The sequence below is a fragment of the Grammomys surdaster genome, unplaced genomic scaffold (genome assembly GCF_004785775.1).
Source record: "Grammomys surdaster isolate TR1022 unplaced genomic scaffold, NIH_TR_1.0 126086, whole genome shotgun sequence".
NCBI lineage: Eukaryota > Metazoa > Chordata > Mammalia > Rodentia > Muridae > Grammomys > Grammomys surdaster.
In genome coordinates, this window is record NW_021620894.1 from 890773 (window position 1) to 908435 (window position 17663).

General features: G+C 43.5%; 1 protein-coding gene across 5 annotated transcripts in view; it reads left to right on the forward strand.

Moving 5' to 3' along the window:
- Window positions 1-1979: 1979 nt before the first annotated feature.
- Window positions 1980-17663, forward strand: part of Msantd2 (Myb/SANT DNA binding domain containing 2) — a 27608-nt gene continuing 11924 nt past the window's right edge. For 3 of the 5 annotated variants that reach the window (XR_003709797.1, XM_028755823.1, XM_028755824.1), the window contains exon 1: window positions 1980-2507. Coding sequence is in view for 3 of the 5 variants with exons in the window: in XM_028755823.1 (XP_028611656.1) it covers window positions 1998-2507 (510 nt within the window). In the remaining 2 variants the exon portion in view is untranslated. Of the gene's footprint in view, window positions 2508-4132; window positions 4247-17663 lie in introns of all 5 variants that reach the window. The other 2 variants (XR_003709798.1, XM_028755825.1) reach the window with 2 other exon arrangements.

A 17663-nucleotide genomic window follows, 5' to 3' on the forward strand; every position in this document is an offset into this window, starting at 1 on the left:
TTTTGTAGCTCTGGCCTGGAACTCATGTAAGATCAGGCTGACCCTGAACTCACAGAGATCCATCTGCTTTGGCCTCCTGAGTGCTGGGACGAAAACCTGCTATGGTGGCATTTAACTATGACAGATGAATATAGTTATGTCTGATTTTATTACTTAAAGCATAATCTTTTGGCTTTTCTTTCTTTTCTTCTTCTTCTTTTTTTTTTTTTTTTTTGGTTTTTCGAGACAATCTTTTGGCTTTTCAACAACGACTACAGCCATGCTATAACTGGCTGACTTCAGCTTTTTCTCCCACGATGGCGTCCTATGGTTGGTAGGGCCGGTGTTTCTGGCACCTGAGCCGAGCAGCAGTGTGCCCCCCGGAGCTGCCACTTTAAATAACTCCTTCAACAAATCCCTTAAACTTTTTTTTCTTTTAATTATCTTGTGTGGGTGTTGGAGAGATCGCTCGGTAGTTACTCTTACAAGGGACTCAGAACCTGCAGATGGTTTGCACGTCTTGTAATTCCAGTTCTGAGGGATCAATCTGATGCCTTTTGCTGACCTTTACCAGCGTCAGGTCCCTACACGGACCCACAGACACATACATGCAGGCAAACGTTTAACATAAAACTAAACGAGCGCGTTTTAAAATGAAGTTTAATATTTTGTGTGTAAGTGTGGGAATATGGGTAGCATGTCACATGTGTGAAGGTCAAAGAACAAGTAATGGAAGTCCGTTGTCTTCGGTCCTCAGGTTTGGCAGCAAACGCTTCTACCTGTTGAGCCATCTCTCCGGCCACTACTGGGTTTTGAAAGTTAGTGATCCAAGATAAACAGTTAAGATTTCCAGCTTTAAAGAATATGGAATATGGAAATTGTCTAGGTGGTGATGGCAGCACAGGGCTTTAATCTCGACATTCCAGAGCCAGAAGCAGAGGCAGGCAGAGTTTGAGGCCAGCCTGTTCTACAAATCTGGTTCCAGGACAGCCAGGGATACACAGAGAAACCTTGTGTCAAACAACAAAATAAAACCACACAAACAAGGATGTATCTTATAGCTACTATCTGTATGCTACTTCAACGTTGAAGACTTTACGGAAATATTCAGGACTGACTGACGAGTGCTAATTTAGTACTGAGTCACAAGAACGGTTTCATTTCCTTGAACTTGACTGGGAAATTTTAAACCACTTCCAATTCACAGTGGATTGAGATACTGGAATAGTCACTCCGCTGGGTTTTGGAGCTCTTTCATGCCCCCATTATATATACTGTATAAAAAGCAAGGAAGATATCTATTTACTTTATCATTGGCTACACCTACTAAGAGTAACAAGTTATGGTTATACGAGGAACTGAGGGCTTGTGGGTGTGGCTCAGAGACAGGGTGTTTGCCTAGCAGCACACGTGAGTGCAACCACAGTTTCTATAATGGATGAGTTTCTTGAGAAGCTAAAGCGTGCAAACTCTAGCTCATATCTGTTCCTGAAAGTTTGGTCCAGAACTACCGTCAGCAGCCTTCGCGCCTTGCCTTCCTCTTACATACCCTTTGTAGGGTTTCCTAGTCCCCAACCTGGACAACGGTCCCCGTGCCCAAAGGCGGGGTGAGAGGGAGGAGAGGCTCAGGGGAGGAGACAGGAAAACAGAAATAGCCAATTCGTCCTTAATGCGAGCCCCTCGCGGGCCTCACCCTAGCTGAGATTGGAGAGGAAGTGGGAAGGCGCCGATCTGTCCCTCACTCCCGCGCCCTCGTGCCCCCACCCTTCTCTGCTCGGAGCTTGGGTGCGCCGGGTCCCAGCTTCTCGTCTCCAGAGGGGAGCGCCCGGCGCCCACGGGCTGGAGGGGAAAGGCAAAAGATCTGCGGGCTGCTTGAGCCACCCAGATACATCCTCCGCGCCCTCAGCTCTCTGCGAGCCACACAGCCCGGGGCCAGGCCCCAGGGCAGCCCCGGAGACCGGGTGGCCGGAAGTAGGGGTGCGTCACTTCCGGGCGGTGCAGCGGCGGCGGCTTGGAAGATGGCTGCGCCCTGTGGCTCGGAGCTGCCCGCCAACTCGCCGCTAAAAATTCCGAAGATGGAGGTGCTCTCCCCGGCTTCTCCTGGCGACCTGAGCGACGGGAACCCATCGCTCTCCGACCCTTCCACGCCGCGGGGAGCCTCCCCTCTCGGGCCGGGCAGCTCGGCGGGCTCGGGGGCCGCGGCGTCCGGGGGTCTCGGGCTGGGGCTGGGGGGCCGCAGCGCTGCCTCGTCCTCGGTCTCCTTCTCGCCCGGCGGCGGCAGTGGCGGGGCTGCGGCGGCCGCTGCCGCCGCCTGCCGGGGCATGTCGTGGACGCCGGCAGAGACGAACGCGCTCATCGCTGTGTGGGGCAACGAGCGGCTGGTGGAGGCGCGGTACCAGCAGCTGGAGGGAGCCGGCACGGTATTCGGCAGCAAGGCCCCTGGGCCGGCCATGTACGAGCGCGTGTCCCGGGCCCTGGCCGAGCTGGGCTACGAGCGGACCCCGTCCCAGTGCCGGGAGCGCATCAAGGTAACCGGCCGCTCTGCCCGGGGCAGCGAACCAGAGGCAGAGAAGGCGGGGAAGCGGGCCTGGGGGCGGGGGCCGGGGCGAGCGCGGGGCTCCCCTCCCGGGCCCCGGGTACCCCCTTGTGTCTGCTCCGCCTCTTTCTTCTCTCCCTGGGAAGGGGCGCTTCTTTCCAGATGGCCGCCAGCCCGTAGGTTTCCTGAGTTTGAAGTTGGGCGTGTCTGCCGCCGCCCCTCTTTCTTGCCAATTGAGGATGTTCCTGCGCTCTGAAGTTGGTAGTTTCTCTTATTGTGAGCGGGGGGAGCCCGCACTGTCGCGGGTGCTTGTCGCCCGCACTGCTTTGTTCCCAGATGGAGGGGCTCCCAGGCTTTCCAGCTGGGATGGATTTGAGGAAGGGCAGCAGAGGGCCGGATGAGCGCCCAGTGTAAGATTTTTTTTCTTTCAGTGCTGCAGTTTTAAGAAAAAGAGCATTGGAACGGCTGGCCTTTTGTGTCAGTCGCATTGCTTGTCACTTGAGGTGGTGAAAGGACTAGCAAGATTTGAGGTGCTTTTGGAGAGTTGGAAAGGCTTAATGAAGGAAAGATCGTGTATTGTTATCGTGGAGGTAGAGGACAGTAGAGGACACCTTAAACGTTAGTCTGCTTGAGGATTCTTTTGGAATTTGGACTGGCGATCTTTTCAGAGTCAGGTTGCCTGGAGAGTCAGGAGGCTTCTAATTCGGAGGAAGCCCTTTCTTGACACCCAGGTTTTTTTTTTCCCGCTTTAGTTTGGGTGCCCGGATGCGGACAAGTAAAAAAGCCGAGTATGCATCTGGCCATCCTCACGCATCTGCGTGTTTAAATGCGGAGGCTTAATGTGGGTTAATTTTAACCATCAGCCTGCATATCGGTTTACTGTTCTAATGATTTGTCTAGGCGTTCGTATCTGCCTTTGCAGACAAGGAGCTGTAATTTAGTTAAGTTCTTCCCTCTTTCTAGTGTCTGCTCAAAGTTTCTCCCAGTTTTCATTGAAAACATTACATTGTGTTCATTTCTGACAGTGAAGGCTACTTTTTCTGGGTTGTGAAAAACAGCTAAGAGCAGTCATAACTGAGAAGATCACATTAGCAAACAACCATAAAACTCAGTAAGAACAGTTGTTTAAGTAAGGGTAATCACACAGAACTGGGGGAGATGTGCCCGAGTTCACTAGGCCTTGGCCCCAAAGATGTTCATTTGGAGACGTTGTTACTTAGAACATTTGGTCCAGAAACAGCTGTTTCATTATTACCAACTGTTGGATGAATTTGATACCTATTAGAAAGCTAAGTTAGATTATTTGCTTACGTACATTTGAGGATTCTTATTGAACTAAACAAGAATGTCACTGAATATGTATCAGTGAAAAACTGCTGCTGTTCTTTGGATTTCATTCATTGCTCTATTCAGGGTCGTTCATGTTAAATCTAGGGCAGTTCCTTTAAGCTGTCCTGGATAGCATCCACCCACAAACTTTTCTGGAGTTCTGAGAATGTCTTAGGCATTTGTAAATTATGCCTGTTTTCTTGATTTTTATTCGTAGGATTTTCAAAGTGTATATCAAAACCTTGCTGAATGTAAATCTCTCCATAAAATTGTTTCTCAAACAACCAGGGAATATCTAGTTGGAATGCTTCATTGTCCAGTTATGAGAAGGAAATCTAAAGCAAAGAAAGGAGATTGAGCCTCTGAAGAATTTAGAGGATCAGTTTACCTGTTTGCAGACAGGTAAGACCAAGTTGACCTCCAACTCTGTAGTCTTTTGAGGTAATGAGATGATGCTGGAGTCTCTGATGCTCCATACAGTTAACAGACAAGGAGGGCTGGCCAGTGTTTGCTTTTGTAATGTGCTTGGCTCAAAATGACTTGAATCAAGAAACTCAGACTCTTGTTAATGTTGATATTTCCTGCCAGAATTAAAGATTAAAGACAAGTTCTGGTCTGTCTTGTCCCTCCACAAACCAGCATTCAGTATGCACTGAATAAATACTTGATTCATCTAAGAAAGTTTAGAAAGAATTTTGGAAGGTATTCTTTTTATTTATTTATTTTTGTAACTTTCTGTTGCTGTGATAAAACACTGACCAAAACCAGTGTGGGGAGAAAAGGGTTTGTTTGGCAAACAGCTTATAGCCGATTATTTAGGGAAGCCAGATATCTTACTTTACTATTGCTGTGAAGAGACACCATGACCAAGGCAAAGTATTAAAGACAGCATTTAATTGCAGGCTGTTTATAGTTTTAGAGGGTGAGTCTTGGTTCAAGACGATCATGATGGTCCAAGCCTTGAGGCAGGCATGGTGCTGGGTCAGTAGAAACGAGCTTACACCTGATTTTCAAGCAGGATACAGAGAGGAAGAGATTGAGCTTCTGAAACCTCAACGCTTACCCCCAGGGACACATCTCATGCCTCAAAGCCATACTTCCTAATCCTTCCCAAAACAGTTCCACCAACTAGAGACCAAACATTTAAATATATGAGTCCGAGGAGGTCATTTTAATTCAAACAACCTCACCAGAGCAGGAGTGCAAGGAAGGAATCTGTAGGTAGGAACTGAAGCAGAGACCACGGAGGAACACCACATACTGGCTTGCTTCCCTCAACTTGCTCTGCTACCTTTCTTTCATAGTCCAGGTTTACCTTCCCTGGGATGGCACCACCTACAGTAGGCTGGGCCCACCTATATCAATTAGCAACTAAGAGAATGCCTTACAGACCTGGCTGTAAGTAGTCTGTGACGTTTCCTCAACTGAGTTTCCCTCTTCTCAGGTATATCTAGGTTTGTTTCAAGTTGATTCAAACTGTGACTGAATGTATGAAAGTTGATAGTAGTGTTATTAAAAATTACAAATGTGGACTTTGGAACCCAATTTTAAAAATATTGCATTAAAGCTAAGCAAGCTTCAAAAGGCTGAGGAGTTAGCTCTGAGGTAGAGTGCTTGCCTAGTTTCTATAAGGCTGTGGAGTCAGTCCCCAGCACTGGGGACAAATACAAAAACCATGTTAATGACATTTCCCCCAGCTCTGTCCTTTTAGACAACTGTAAATGTGATTTTCAGCACAGAAGCAAATGTAGTCACTGAAAACAGACTAATGAGGTAGCAGCTGCCCAGGGAGCAAAGATTATTCTCAGGAAAAGTATAGCCTTAAGGTCTTACAACCTCTGACCTCAAAACAAATTCTTAGGTCCCAGGTTCTAGAAGTGGCAGCTGAGAACAGTTATGTGGAATCGTTGTTGTGTCACTATTTATGAGAAATGCAAAAAAGAAATGTAGGGGCTGGAGAGCCAGCTCAGAGGGCAGTTTACAGCCACCTCTAGGTACCATAGAAACATGGAAGGCTGGTATACACCATACCATATACACACCATAGGCATCCACTCATGCACATAAAGAAGGCAAATCTGAAAAAAAGATCCAGTCAGTAATACCCTTGTCTTTAGTTGTACAAAATAAATGAAGACCAGAAGGTTGTTTTTGTTTTTTAAAGATTTATCTATCTTTTTGAGGGGTGGAAGTGGGAAGTTTTGAGACAGGGTTTCTCTATGTAGTCCTGGCTCTCCTGGAACTTGCTCTGTAGACCAGGCTAGCCTTGAACTCAGAGATCTACCTGCTTCTGCTTCCAGAATGATGGGATTAAAGGATGGGATTAAAGCCACTACTGCCTGGCTATTTTAGTTGTTTATTTTATCTTAAGTGAGTGTTTTGCCTACAAGTGAGTGTCTGGTGCTTGCAGAGGTCAGATGAAAGCATTTGATCCCCTGGACCTGGAATTATGAATGATTGTGAGCTATCAAGTGGATGGGTGCTGACAACTGAACCCTGGGTCCTCAGCAAGAGCAGCAAATGCTTATTACTAAGGAGCCATCTCTCCAGCCCCCAAACCAGGAGGTTCTTGTGTAGAGTAATACAGCTTACTTAAATGTACGCTTAGGGGTAGGATGTCAGTGTTAGCATGTGGTTAGTATGTGGAATTGCCCTGGGTTCAGTTCTCAGCATTGCAGAGCAAACAACACCTTAACAGGATGTAGGCAATACTGCATAAACTGCCCAAACCATTGCTTCCTTGCAGTGTTCTCTAAACTATTCTTACAAATACCAGTTAACAAAAGCCTTAGTAACAGAGGCTCAGAGAGAAAGCATACCATATGAGTGAGCTGTATTTCCTTTGTAGTATATTTGAAGTTCCTATAGACATTTGGTTATGTAAAGGCAGTAAAAGATCCAAAGGGAAAATGACTCAGTGGTTACACACAGTGCTGTCACAGCATCCACATGTAGGCTCACAAACATCTCACTCCAGGGGCACCAGCTACAGTGATAACTCGGGATTACATACATGCAGGCAAAATACATGAACGTATTAGACATAGATAGAGATACACGCCAGCAAATTTTTTTCTTTTCCCTTTTTCATTTTTTTTTGAGATGGGATTTCATGTAGCGTAGGCCAACTTTGAATTCGATAATGAAGTTGAGGCTGGGGCTGGAGAGATGGCTCAGCGGTTAAGAGCACTGACTGCTCTTCCAGAGGTCCTGAGTTCAAATCCCAGCAACCACATGGTGGCTCACAACCATCCGTAACGAGATTGGATGCCCTATTCTGGTGTGTCCGAAGACAGCGACAGTGTACTCTAAAATAAATAAATAAATCTTTAAAAAAAAAAAAAAATGAAGTTGAGGCTGGTCGTAAACTTCTGGTCCTCTTGCGTCTACCTTGTGAATATTATAGGAAGGTGCCACCATGCCCAGCTCTAATAAATAATTTCATCTTCATTTGAAGAGCTGAGTAGTGGTCAGTTCTTCCACTTAGATGATTTCTAACGTGGAGTGGCCTTCCTCCTAGGAAAGGCCCTGGGAAGCTGACTCCTAGCCTAGCTCTCACCCAACTTCCTGTCTTAAAGTAATTACTTTCCTGGACTGGACTTGTTACTATACAGCAAAAATGTTAAGATTAAAAATATTAAAAATGCTTGGATTTTGTTACTGAAGTTCAACTTTTTAGTATTGTTCCTAACTATATTTGTAAGCTACAGTATTTTAATTGAAAATCAGATACAAACATTGTTTAGAGTTTCATTTGATGTCTGCCGTGATGTTGGCATTTGTTCTGGCTTTTGGATAAATAGATGTGTTTAGAACTGCTTTACTACACAGATTGTTTATTCTGAAATTTTCTTGTGTTTTTGTTTGCCAGAAGAAAATGTGTCTGCCAACAATTCCAGCCCAATTTTGAAGTCAGATAAACAAAGATAGAGGGTTTTTTTCCTTTTTTCTTTTTTGTGTTGTTTTGTGTACATTGTATGATTTTTTTCTTATAAAACTTTTCTTTATATGTTCACCCACCAAATGAACCTTGAGTGCTTGTTATTTGTGGGGCTATTTACTAGACAGACGGCATTAGGACACAAACCCCCTGTTAAATGTGGCTCCTGCAGTCTGAGTGCTTTTACTCCAGCTGCAGCTTGTGTACACACACGCAGGAGTTGCATGAGACACTCGAGTGATGGTATGCAGTGTAGTACTTGACTAAGTGGCATAGGACTAAAGCAGATTGCAAGTGTGATCACTTCAAAAGGGAGCCATCTTCCCCATCATCTCGAGGAGTTGAAAGATCTGTCTTGACTTAGGATTCATGAAAGCATTCACTTCTGAGCCAGATGCCACATTCACGCTTAGGTCAGTTAATCTGATGCACTGCAAACCTCATTCTCAAGTCACATATTTTTGGGTGTTTGCCAAAAATTTGCCTCTTGAGGGTTGGCTTTATGTCTCTAAACAGATGCATATGTCTAGCTTTGCCAGAAGTTGAAAGGCAAGGTATTGTGTGTGACCTAACAAACTTGCCTTTGCTGTGTCTGTTCCATGCCGGTTAACCATCAAAGTCTTCTGTCTAGCAAACAAAACAGTTAATTTTCTTGAGACATTGCTTACATTTGTTCATCAGTTGTCATTATGTTGAAATACATTTTATCATTTAGCACCCAAATTACAGTACAATGTATTTGGACTTTTGTTTTAGTTATGCTTTCTGTTTGTGAGACCAATAGGTCTGAGATAACTTGGAGCCAAAAGATGCCTTTCTCCTTGTACAAGCCTTTTAATGGAGTGCCCGTCCCTGAGGACTTTCCTTTGGTGTTTGTAGACAAGACTTTTCTTCTTTGTGTTGAAAGATCTCCAAGAAGTGCTGTAAGCCACACAAGCAGACCAGCGAGGTCTCTCTCTTGTTGTTTGTTACACACTCTGATTCTCTTGCCTCTGTCTTACTATCACTTGAAAGTCGACGTGTTTGAGGGTGCGAGTGTGGCTCAGTGGTGGAGCATTTATTGCCTAGCACTATAAGGCCTTGGGTTCTATCCACAGCACTGTTAGAAACAAAAAACAACCAATAAATTCTGTTGCTTTGAGTAGAGTCTGGTGGCCAAAGCCTGTAATCCCAACGTTAGGGAGATTGAGCAAAAGGTGAAGGCCAGCCTAGCTCTAGGGAGGTCAGGGTTGTCCTGGTTATCAGAGAGAGCGCTGTCTCGTGGGTCTGACGATTGGGCTTTCAGCTTTAAAGATACAACAGGCTCTCACTAGAACTGAATGAATGGGATCCTCAGTTATTTCTTGCCCCGTTATTATTATTACTACTATTATTGTTATTGTTATTATTATTATTGTTGTTATTATTTTAATGAAGAATATATCTGGGCCTGATGGCCAATTTGTAACTCTAGCACTCAGGAAGCAGAGGCAGGAGAATTGCAATTTCCAGGCTGGCATGTGCTGCATGAGAAGTGCCAAGCAAATCTGGGATACACAGAGTGTCTCTATGTTACTGCTTTTCATTGCTTAACAAAATGTTCTACAAAAGCAACTTTTGTCGAAGGAAGGAAGGAAGGGTGTAGGTTGGTCACAGTTTGCAGATGTAGTCCATTGTGGCAGGGACACATTGTCTTCACAGTAAGCAAGCAGAGAGATGAGTGCTGGTGTTCAGCTTGCTGTCTGGGTTTTATTCAGCCTGAGACATCCCATTAGAGAATGACATTCAGTTGGTTTCCTTCCTCAGACCTTTTTGGAAACACTTTTGCAGATACATCTATAGTTGTGTTTCTATAAGAGTGTAAATTTGGTCTTAACCATCACAAAATATCAACAAGAAAAGTAAAGGATAAACATTTATAACGTGTAAAAACAGCTGATCGTATAGCTGTGGTAGAAACACTTGCCCACCATGGATAAGCATTGGGTTCCTTTCCCAGGACAGCAGAGAGGCCATGGTAGAACAGTAGAATCTCGGCAGATGGAAGTGGGGGCAGGAAGATCAGGAGCTCAAGGTCATTCATTCTTGGCCATATAGAGAAGTTGGCTTGAGTTAAACCAGTGCCTGTCTGAAAACCCAAAAAAGGAAAAATACGAAACAAGCCATGGAGTATAAACATTGCCATCCAATAAAATTTCCTGTGCTGATGGAAATGTTTGTAACCGTTAGTTCAGTGTGATTGCTGTCAGGTACATGTGACTACTGGCCCCTCAGAATGTGACTAATGTGCCCAAGTGACTGGGTTTTAAATTTTGTTTACTTTCAATGAAGTTACTTCAAACTTTTAAATAGCCACTTTAACTCATGGCTACTCTGTTGAATGTTGTTGGGGTATTAAAGCCCTCTAGAAGGATGCTTTTGGCCACATACTCAAGACCTCTAAGGGGAGGTCAGAAGTCTTTTCATTTGTCATACCATTCTGTTTCTCTACAGGGACAACTTTGAAGTGGTTCCCTGTTCGAAGTGGTGGAGATTTTGGGCCAAGAACTAAAACTATTCTAAGCTAAGTTGACTGGGGCAAGTATTAAGTTCTTGGTTTTTCAGCACATAAAGTCCAGGAGGCCTTTCTGTGCTACAGTAGAAAGGCGTTACATCTGAATGACCACAGGTGCTGTGAATAACTGAAATGGTGCCAGAGTGACTGACTACAGCAGAATTTTGTTTTAATTTATCTTAAATGTGAATAGTGAATAGTCGCATGTCGCAGTGCTGATATATTGACCTGGGCAACTCTGAAATTAATGGTATTCAAGCTTTTCTGCTGCATAGTCCCCAAAGACTTTGAAATTCATGTACCCTCTAAAACATTTTTACATAAACAGTAGGAATGTAGATTAGGAGCTGGAGAAGTGGCTCAGAAGTTAGGAGCATTTGTTGTGCTTACAAAGGACCTTGGTTTAGTTTCCAGCAACCACATGGTGGCTCACAACTCTTTGCAGTTCCAGTTCCAGGGGATTTGATACCCCCTGACCTCCATGGGCACTGGGTAAGAATGTAGTGCACATACATACATGCAGGCAACACTCATGGACGTAAAAAGATAAATCTAAAAACATTTAAAGTTTTATAGAAATTACTAGGATATATAAAATACCCTGGTTTGGGATGAGTGAGACAAAAATGGGTGTAAAATTTATGAATAATGTACTCTGGCTCTGAGAACCCCTTGTGATATCCTTGTTGGTAAATGTTAGTAGATTCATAGAGTTGGAGATATTTCTCATTACATTTGAAGGAAGTGATGTCTCAGACCCATCATTGCTTTGGTAGTAAAGGGTCACAGCGTTAGAAAGGTTGACAACCACTGGATGAGCAGTGTTTCCCCTTTGTGGGAAAGGACACCCCTGCCCCCACCACTGTGGCAAATAATGTCAGAAAATGAAATAAGATGAGAAAGAGCTCAGTGTTTCAAAAGCAACTAACAAGTACTATTAATGCTATTCCTCCATTCATTCATTCATTCATTCATCCATGATCCTGAGGCAGTGTCTCACTGTGTACCCCTGGCTGTCCTGGAACTCACTTTGTAGACCAGGTTGGCCTCAAACTCACAGAGATCCACCTGGCTCTGCTTCCCAAGTACCGAGATTAAAGACGTGCACCAACAATCCTTGCAGTGCTTTAGATTTTATACAATTTTTATAATCATAGGGATAAGAACATACTTAATTTTCTCATTGTGTGTGTGTGTGGGGCGGTTTATGTACCATGCTCTTATTCTGCCTACTTTGGGCATTGCAGAAACTTCTGTATGTATTTAAAATGGATGCTTAATGCACCAGCACCGAATATGCCAGAGTTTGGAGTTTGATATCTGTGCTGAGCCTCTCCACTGCTCTGAGCACTAGATGAACGATGTTTGCACTTGGAAAAAGACGTATTTGAATCTTTTCATTATCATGTATTTGTAGTTCAGCATCCTGGGGAGCCTGTGTGTGGAAATACTCTTGTTTGCTAGCACTAATCAGGTGCTGTCCTTTGACTTAGGATGTGCTGTTGAGCCTTAGTGAGATGACACCCTGCTCCTGCTCTTGGGCATTCTAGGAACAGCAGCCATCACTTCGGTTTTCCAGGAGTGCTCAGCGGTGTTAATGAAAACGTATCCTGAGTTAGTGAATATCATTGAGTGTGATTGATGGAGTAGATAGGGCGTGGTTTACTTCTGTGTCTGCTAGTTGTGAGACACTCTGTGAGACGGCCTCATTGTCGTAGCTCAGACTGTTGAAACTTTAGTACCTTTTCTCTTTAGATTACTTCATTTATTTGAGTAAGCCAAATTATGTTTGTAAGTGATATAATTAAAAATAAAAGTTCCTATCAATCAAAAACTACTCTTATTATTTATGTAATTTATAAGTATGTTTCTCTGCATGGGAAGATTGGGTTGTAATTTATAAAGAAGAATATGTCAGCGTTGTATGTGAACTGCCTAGACATAATCTTAAAGAATTTTTATTTACTCCCTCATCAAAAATTTGTGGAGCCATTTTCATAGGCCAGGTATTGAAGGCACTGGGGGGGTATATCAGTGGAAAGAGACGTGTTGAGTGGTGTGGGTAGCTGAAACTTTTTTTTTTTTTTTTTTTTTTTTGGTTTTTCGCGACAGAGTTTCTCTGGGTAGCCCTGGCTGTCCTGGAACTCACTCTGTAGACCAGGCTAGCCTTGAAGTCTCAAACTCAGAAATCCGCCTGCGTCTGCCTCCCAAGTGCTGGGACTAAAGGCGTGCACCACCACCGCCCGGCAAGCTGAAACTCTTGATTACTTTTCCCTACTTAACTCCTTTGGTTTTGTTTGTTTGTTTGTTTGTTTGTTTGTTTTGTTTGTTGTTAGGGTTTTGTTGTTGTTGTTTCTTGAGACAGGATTTCTCTATATAGTCCTGGATGTCCTGGAATTCATTCTGTAGACCAGGCTAGCCTCAAACTCAGAGATCTGCCTGCCTCTGCCTCCTAGCACTGGAGCTAAAGGCGTGCACTGCCACTGCCCAGTGATTCTTAATGCTGATTGCTGCAGTGAGGTTCTTTTTATAGAGATGAAGGTGTGTTGAAATTGAGTCTTTTTATGGTGTCCTGACAGAGAGGGTCATTCGAAGGCGTCATTCACACTTGATGCTTGCTGTGTGCTTTTGATATCACACTTTCATTTCCTTCTCTGCTCTGCTGGAGCTTACCTTTATTCATAAGCCTTTCAGTACACACACACTGTGGTCGCATCATTTTGTAATAGTTGTAATAGCTAACATTTACTGAATGAAAGCAATTAGGAATATCACTTTAAATGCTCTACTTCTCATTTAATGCTCACAGTAAGTCTGTGACGCGAGCACTGTCCTTAACTCTGCTTTACAGATGGAAAAATTAAGGCACAGAGAGATTAATTTGGATAATGTCACAAAGCTAGCAGGTGGTGACAATAGAAAAGCATTTTCGTTCCAGATCCTGTGTTTATAACAACTTAGTTTATTTCCTCCTACAGATCACCAGCCCACTTTCTTTAAATTTTGACAACTGCAGTAATGTTTTTTGGATCATAAAGCATAAATGTAATACAAAACCATATAGTAGGATCCAGATGGACCCACCACTATACTTACATATTTTTTTCTTCTGTCTTTTCATTTCTGTCCAGTCCCCTCCCCCCTACCTAGGGCCTTATTTAGTCCAGGCTGGCTTCACATTCACTATGTGGCTGAGGAGGGTGACTTTGAACTACTGATCTTTCTGTCTCTAGTGTTGGGATTATAGGCATTTGCCACCATACCTCATTTAAGTAGTACTGGGGAATAACCTAGGACTAATGCATGCTAGGCAAGCATTCTACCAACGGAGCTATGTGTTCAGCACGCTTAGTATCCCCCCCCCCGTGTGTTTTTTTTCGGGGGGGGATTAAGCTCTGGTCCTTTTATATACTGGACAATTGTATATTTTTCTCAGAGTCAATTTTCATCATTCAGATAAAGGATCTAATGGCCTGCTGTGTATTCTTATATTATGCTAAATCGTCTGTCTCTGTTGGAATTATCTATTGATTGCAGATGCTGTGTGCTGGAACAGAGAAGTGTAGCTATGGCTACTGCTCTAGACTCATTGGTTCTGAGCCCCTCACAAACTCTTGTAAAATGAAGACTGGCACCACATCGCTAGGGGGTGTTTGAATCTTTTTGGAAAGCTGTCACAGTTGAACATTAAAGTCAAAAAACTTTTACAATTAAACTATAAAGATTTAATGTGACAATACACTGCCTGCTGTATTGAACATCCATCTACAGAGAGACATAGCAACTGCAGATGTGTCAAGACAGGTGTGTCCAAGCCTTAACAAAAGGTCCCATTTCGTCTATCACATGGAAAGAGGAATGACAAACCATTTCACCTGAGTTCCTCATTCCCCATGTTTTAAATCATCAGCTTACTTCTGTTTATGTGCGTCATATGTATGCAGTGCTAGAGGAGACCAGAAGGTGGCGTCAGATCCCCTGGAACCTAAAGACTGTTGTGAGTTGCCATGTGGTTGCTGAGAATTGAACCTGGATCCTCTGGAAGAGGAGCCAGTGTTCTTAACTGCTAAGCCATATTCCTAGGCCTCCATAAACTTTTTATTTTTAGATCCATCCTTATTATCAATATCATATTCCTTTTCATGTATCAAAACTCATGGTGAACATTGAGGTTTGGGTTATAAAAGAGGACTTAGCAAAAACCACCAGTTCTACTTTGGAAAGTTTTAAGGAAGAGTTTAAAACACATGTGAAAGTAAGATAGAGTCTTTATTGAAGAAGGTTCACATCTTCAGTGGATGATGGTGGTTCTTAGGCTGTCAACTCCTCTTCAGAGGGTGAGCCTGAATTAAAGCAGAGGAAACATCTGCAAGATACAATTACTTTTTGACAGTGAAAACAGGTTAAGTCTGGGGTGTACTTGCCAAAAGATGCTATAGATTAAGGCCATTCCCTCACGCTTTCTATTACTGACTGCACCAGTCAGTGACTGGGGACTTGCCTCCTTAGAGATGATAGCAGAGATGAGATACATTGTGATGAAGACAGGTTGTGTTGCACACAGTGGAATTTTTGTGAACAGTGGGCGTGTACAAGCGCCATTCCCACTATAATTCCCACTATAATGGAACCAAAAATTTCTTGTAATCTAATCAAGTCATTGTAGCTCATTGTAGCTGTCCTTATGTCCTATGCAAAGCATTGCTCAGCATGTCGTGATGCTGGTAGACAGACCTACTCGGTTGCCAGTCAGTAAAAGTATAGTGCAGCCAAGCGTGGAGGCTACTTGTATAATCTGAGCACTTGGGAGCTATTCTAGTTTGCTTACTCTCCTTCTTTGGTAAATATGGCCAAAAGCAATTTAAGGAGGAAAGGGTTTATTTAATTTTTACAGCTTACAGTCCATCATGAAGAGAAGTCAGGGCCTAGACTCATTTAGGAACCTGAAGGCAAGGCCTGGACAGAGACCATGGAGGAGGAACACTGCTTACTGGCTTGCTCCCTCTGGCTTGCTCAGCTTGCTTTATTATACCATCCAGGACCACCTGTCCAGTTGTGGTGCTGACCAGAGTTGGCTGGGCCCTCCCACCTCAGTTATTAATTAAGAAAATGCCCCACAGACATGGCCACGGGCCATTCGATAGAGACCTTTTTCCCCCAGTTTAGGTTCCCTTTTGCCAAATGACTCTAGCTTGTGGCAAGTTGACAAAAAGTAACAAGTAGGGAAGGCTGATAAAGGAGGATTCACATGAGTGCCAGGGTAGCCTGAGTTACAGAGTGACTCAGTTACTCTCTCACAAAACACAAAGCAGCAATAAAAAAAGAAAAGTCACACAGTGACAAATGAAGTGTGGACAGTGCATACATAATACTTGAAGAGGACAGTGAGTTGCTGCAGGTGGTTTAGATGCTTACCTGACCGTCATTAGTACATAGTGTATTAACTTACGTCCTTACTGTAAGTACAATGCCTTGCTACCCTAGCTGCCCCTCTTACACTGGCTACGCGGTCATGCATGTGCACGGACATACTCATGCCTGTTAGGTCTGAGCTAAGTTCAGTATAATTTCCGCTTGAGATAAAAAACACATTTGTTTTCCTAAGATGGGATCTCATGTACCTCAGGCTGCCTTGAAACTGACTGTGTAACTGAGGATAACCGTGAATGAATGATGTTCCTGCCTCTACCTCCCAGTGCTAGGATTATAGGGTTGTACCCACTATGTCCTATCCTGATCATCTACATCTTCTTCCAACTTCCTAAACAAGTTTAGGGTTTTTGTTGTTGTTGTTGTTTTAATTATTAATTTTATTTTATGTACATGAGTACGCCATTGCTTTCTTCAGACACGTCGGAAGAGGACATCATATCCCATTACAGATGGTTGTGAGCCACCATGTGGTCGCTGGGAATTGAACTCGGGACCTCTGGAGGAGCAGTCAGTGGTCTTAACCACTGGGAAATCTCTCCAGCCCCAAGTTTAGGTTTCTTTAAGGCAGAAGCTTAAGAGTAAAGTTAAACTGATTTATCGCTTAATTTTTCATAAAAATGGTAAGAGATCTTACGCAGCTGTGGCTTATATTTTATACCATGTAAATGCAAAAAAAAAAAACCTTTATATTTTTAGAACTGGCTAAATCTTGATTTAATGTTTGGACCTAGAAATCTTTTTTTTTCTTTTCTTTAAATTGTGTATGAATGTTTTGCCTGCATGTATGTCTGCACCATGTATGTGCTGGTTGTCTTCAGAGGTTAGTAGAAGACATCAGATCTTCTGGGACTAGAATTATAGACAGCGGTACACTGGCATGTGGGTGCTGGGAATTGAACTAGGGTCCTCTCCAGGACGATCCAGTGCCCTTCACTGCTGAACCATCTCTCCAGCCGTAGGCCAGATGTCTTGATGGAGGATTTGTGATAGCTTTAGTTTTTAGATGAGCTCTCATGGATGTCAGGCTTGATTTCATAAATGCATAAACTCATTACTGGAACCACTAAGTGTACTAGATGGTAGTTTACACCAAGAACACTACACACTAAGATAATCATGTGGCCAGCGTATGGAACGGATTAAGTGGCCTGCTATTTGGGTTCATTTTAAAAAAATTATTCTTGGAGCTGTGCCCCCACAGCATGCATGTGGATGCCAGAGGGTGACTTTGTGCAGTTTCTCTCTCTCTGCCTTTGTACCTTTGTAAGGGTTCTGGGGATTGAACTCAGGAAGTCAGGCCAATTCAGCAAGCCCCTTTACGTGCTGAGCTTTCTCTTTGACCAACTTGATTCACTTTGAAACTTTGAATGAGTGGAGGCCACTTCTGTATTTCAGTAGCAGGGTAATGTTGTTACTATAAAAGCCTGTCAGGATTTTTGTAGTTACTTGGGTTGTGTTGTTAGGGGAGTGGTCTTAATTTGGGGGCATGATTGATTGTGGAATAATTAGTTCATAGTTTACATGGGGACTTATTTTTTTAAGTACTTGTTATTATTTACTTATGTCTGTCTGTCTGTCTGATGGGTGTCTGATCCATTGGAGCTGGAAGAGTTACAGCTTTCTGATGTGGGTGCTGAGAATTGAACTCAGGTCCTCTTCAAAAACAACCAACACATGTTCCTAACCATGGAGCCATCTTTTCAGTCCCTTACGGGGACTTTTAAAAGGGGAGGAATGGCTCCCTCTGTCATGCCAGAAGTATATTTGTGACTGCTTCTTTCTTCATTCTCACCTGTTAATAAAATAATGACAGTGTTAATGTTATCTGAATAACACTTGGAGTCAGAGCCCCGAAGAGTGAGATACTGAGAAAACAAAAACAAGACAAGACACCCCCCTACAGCCCCCCCCCC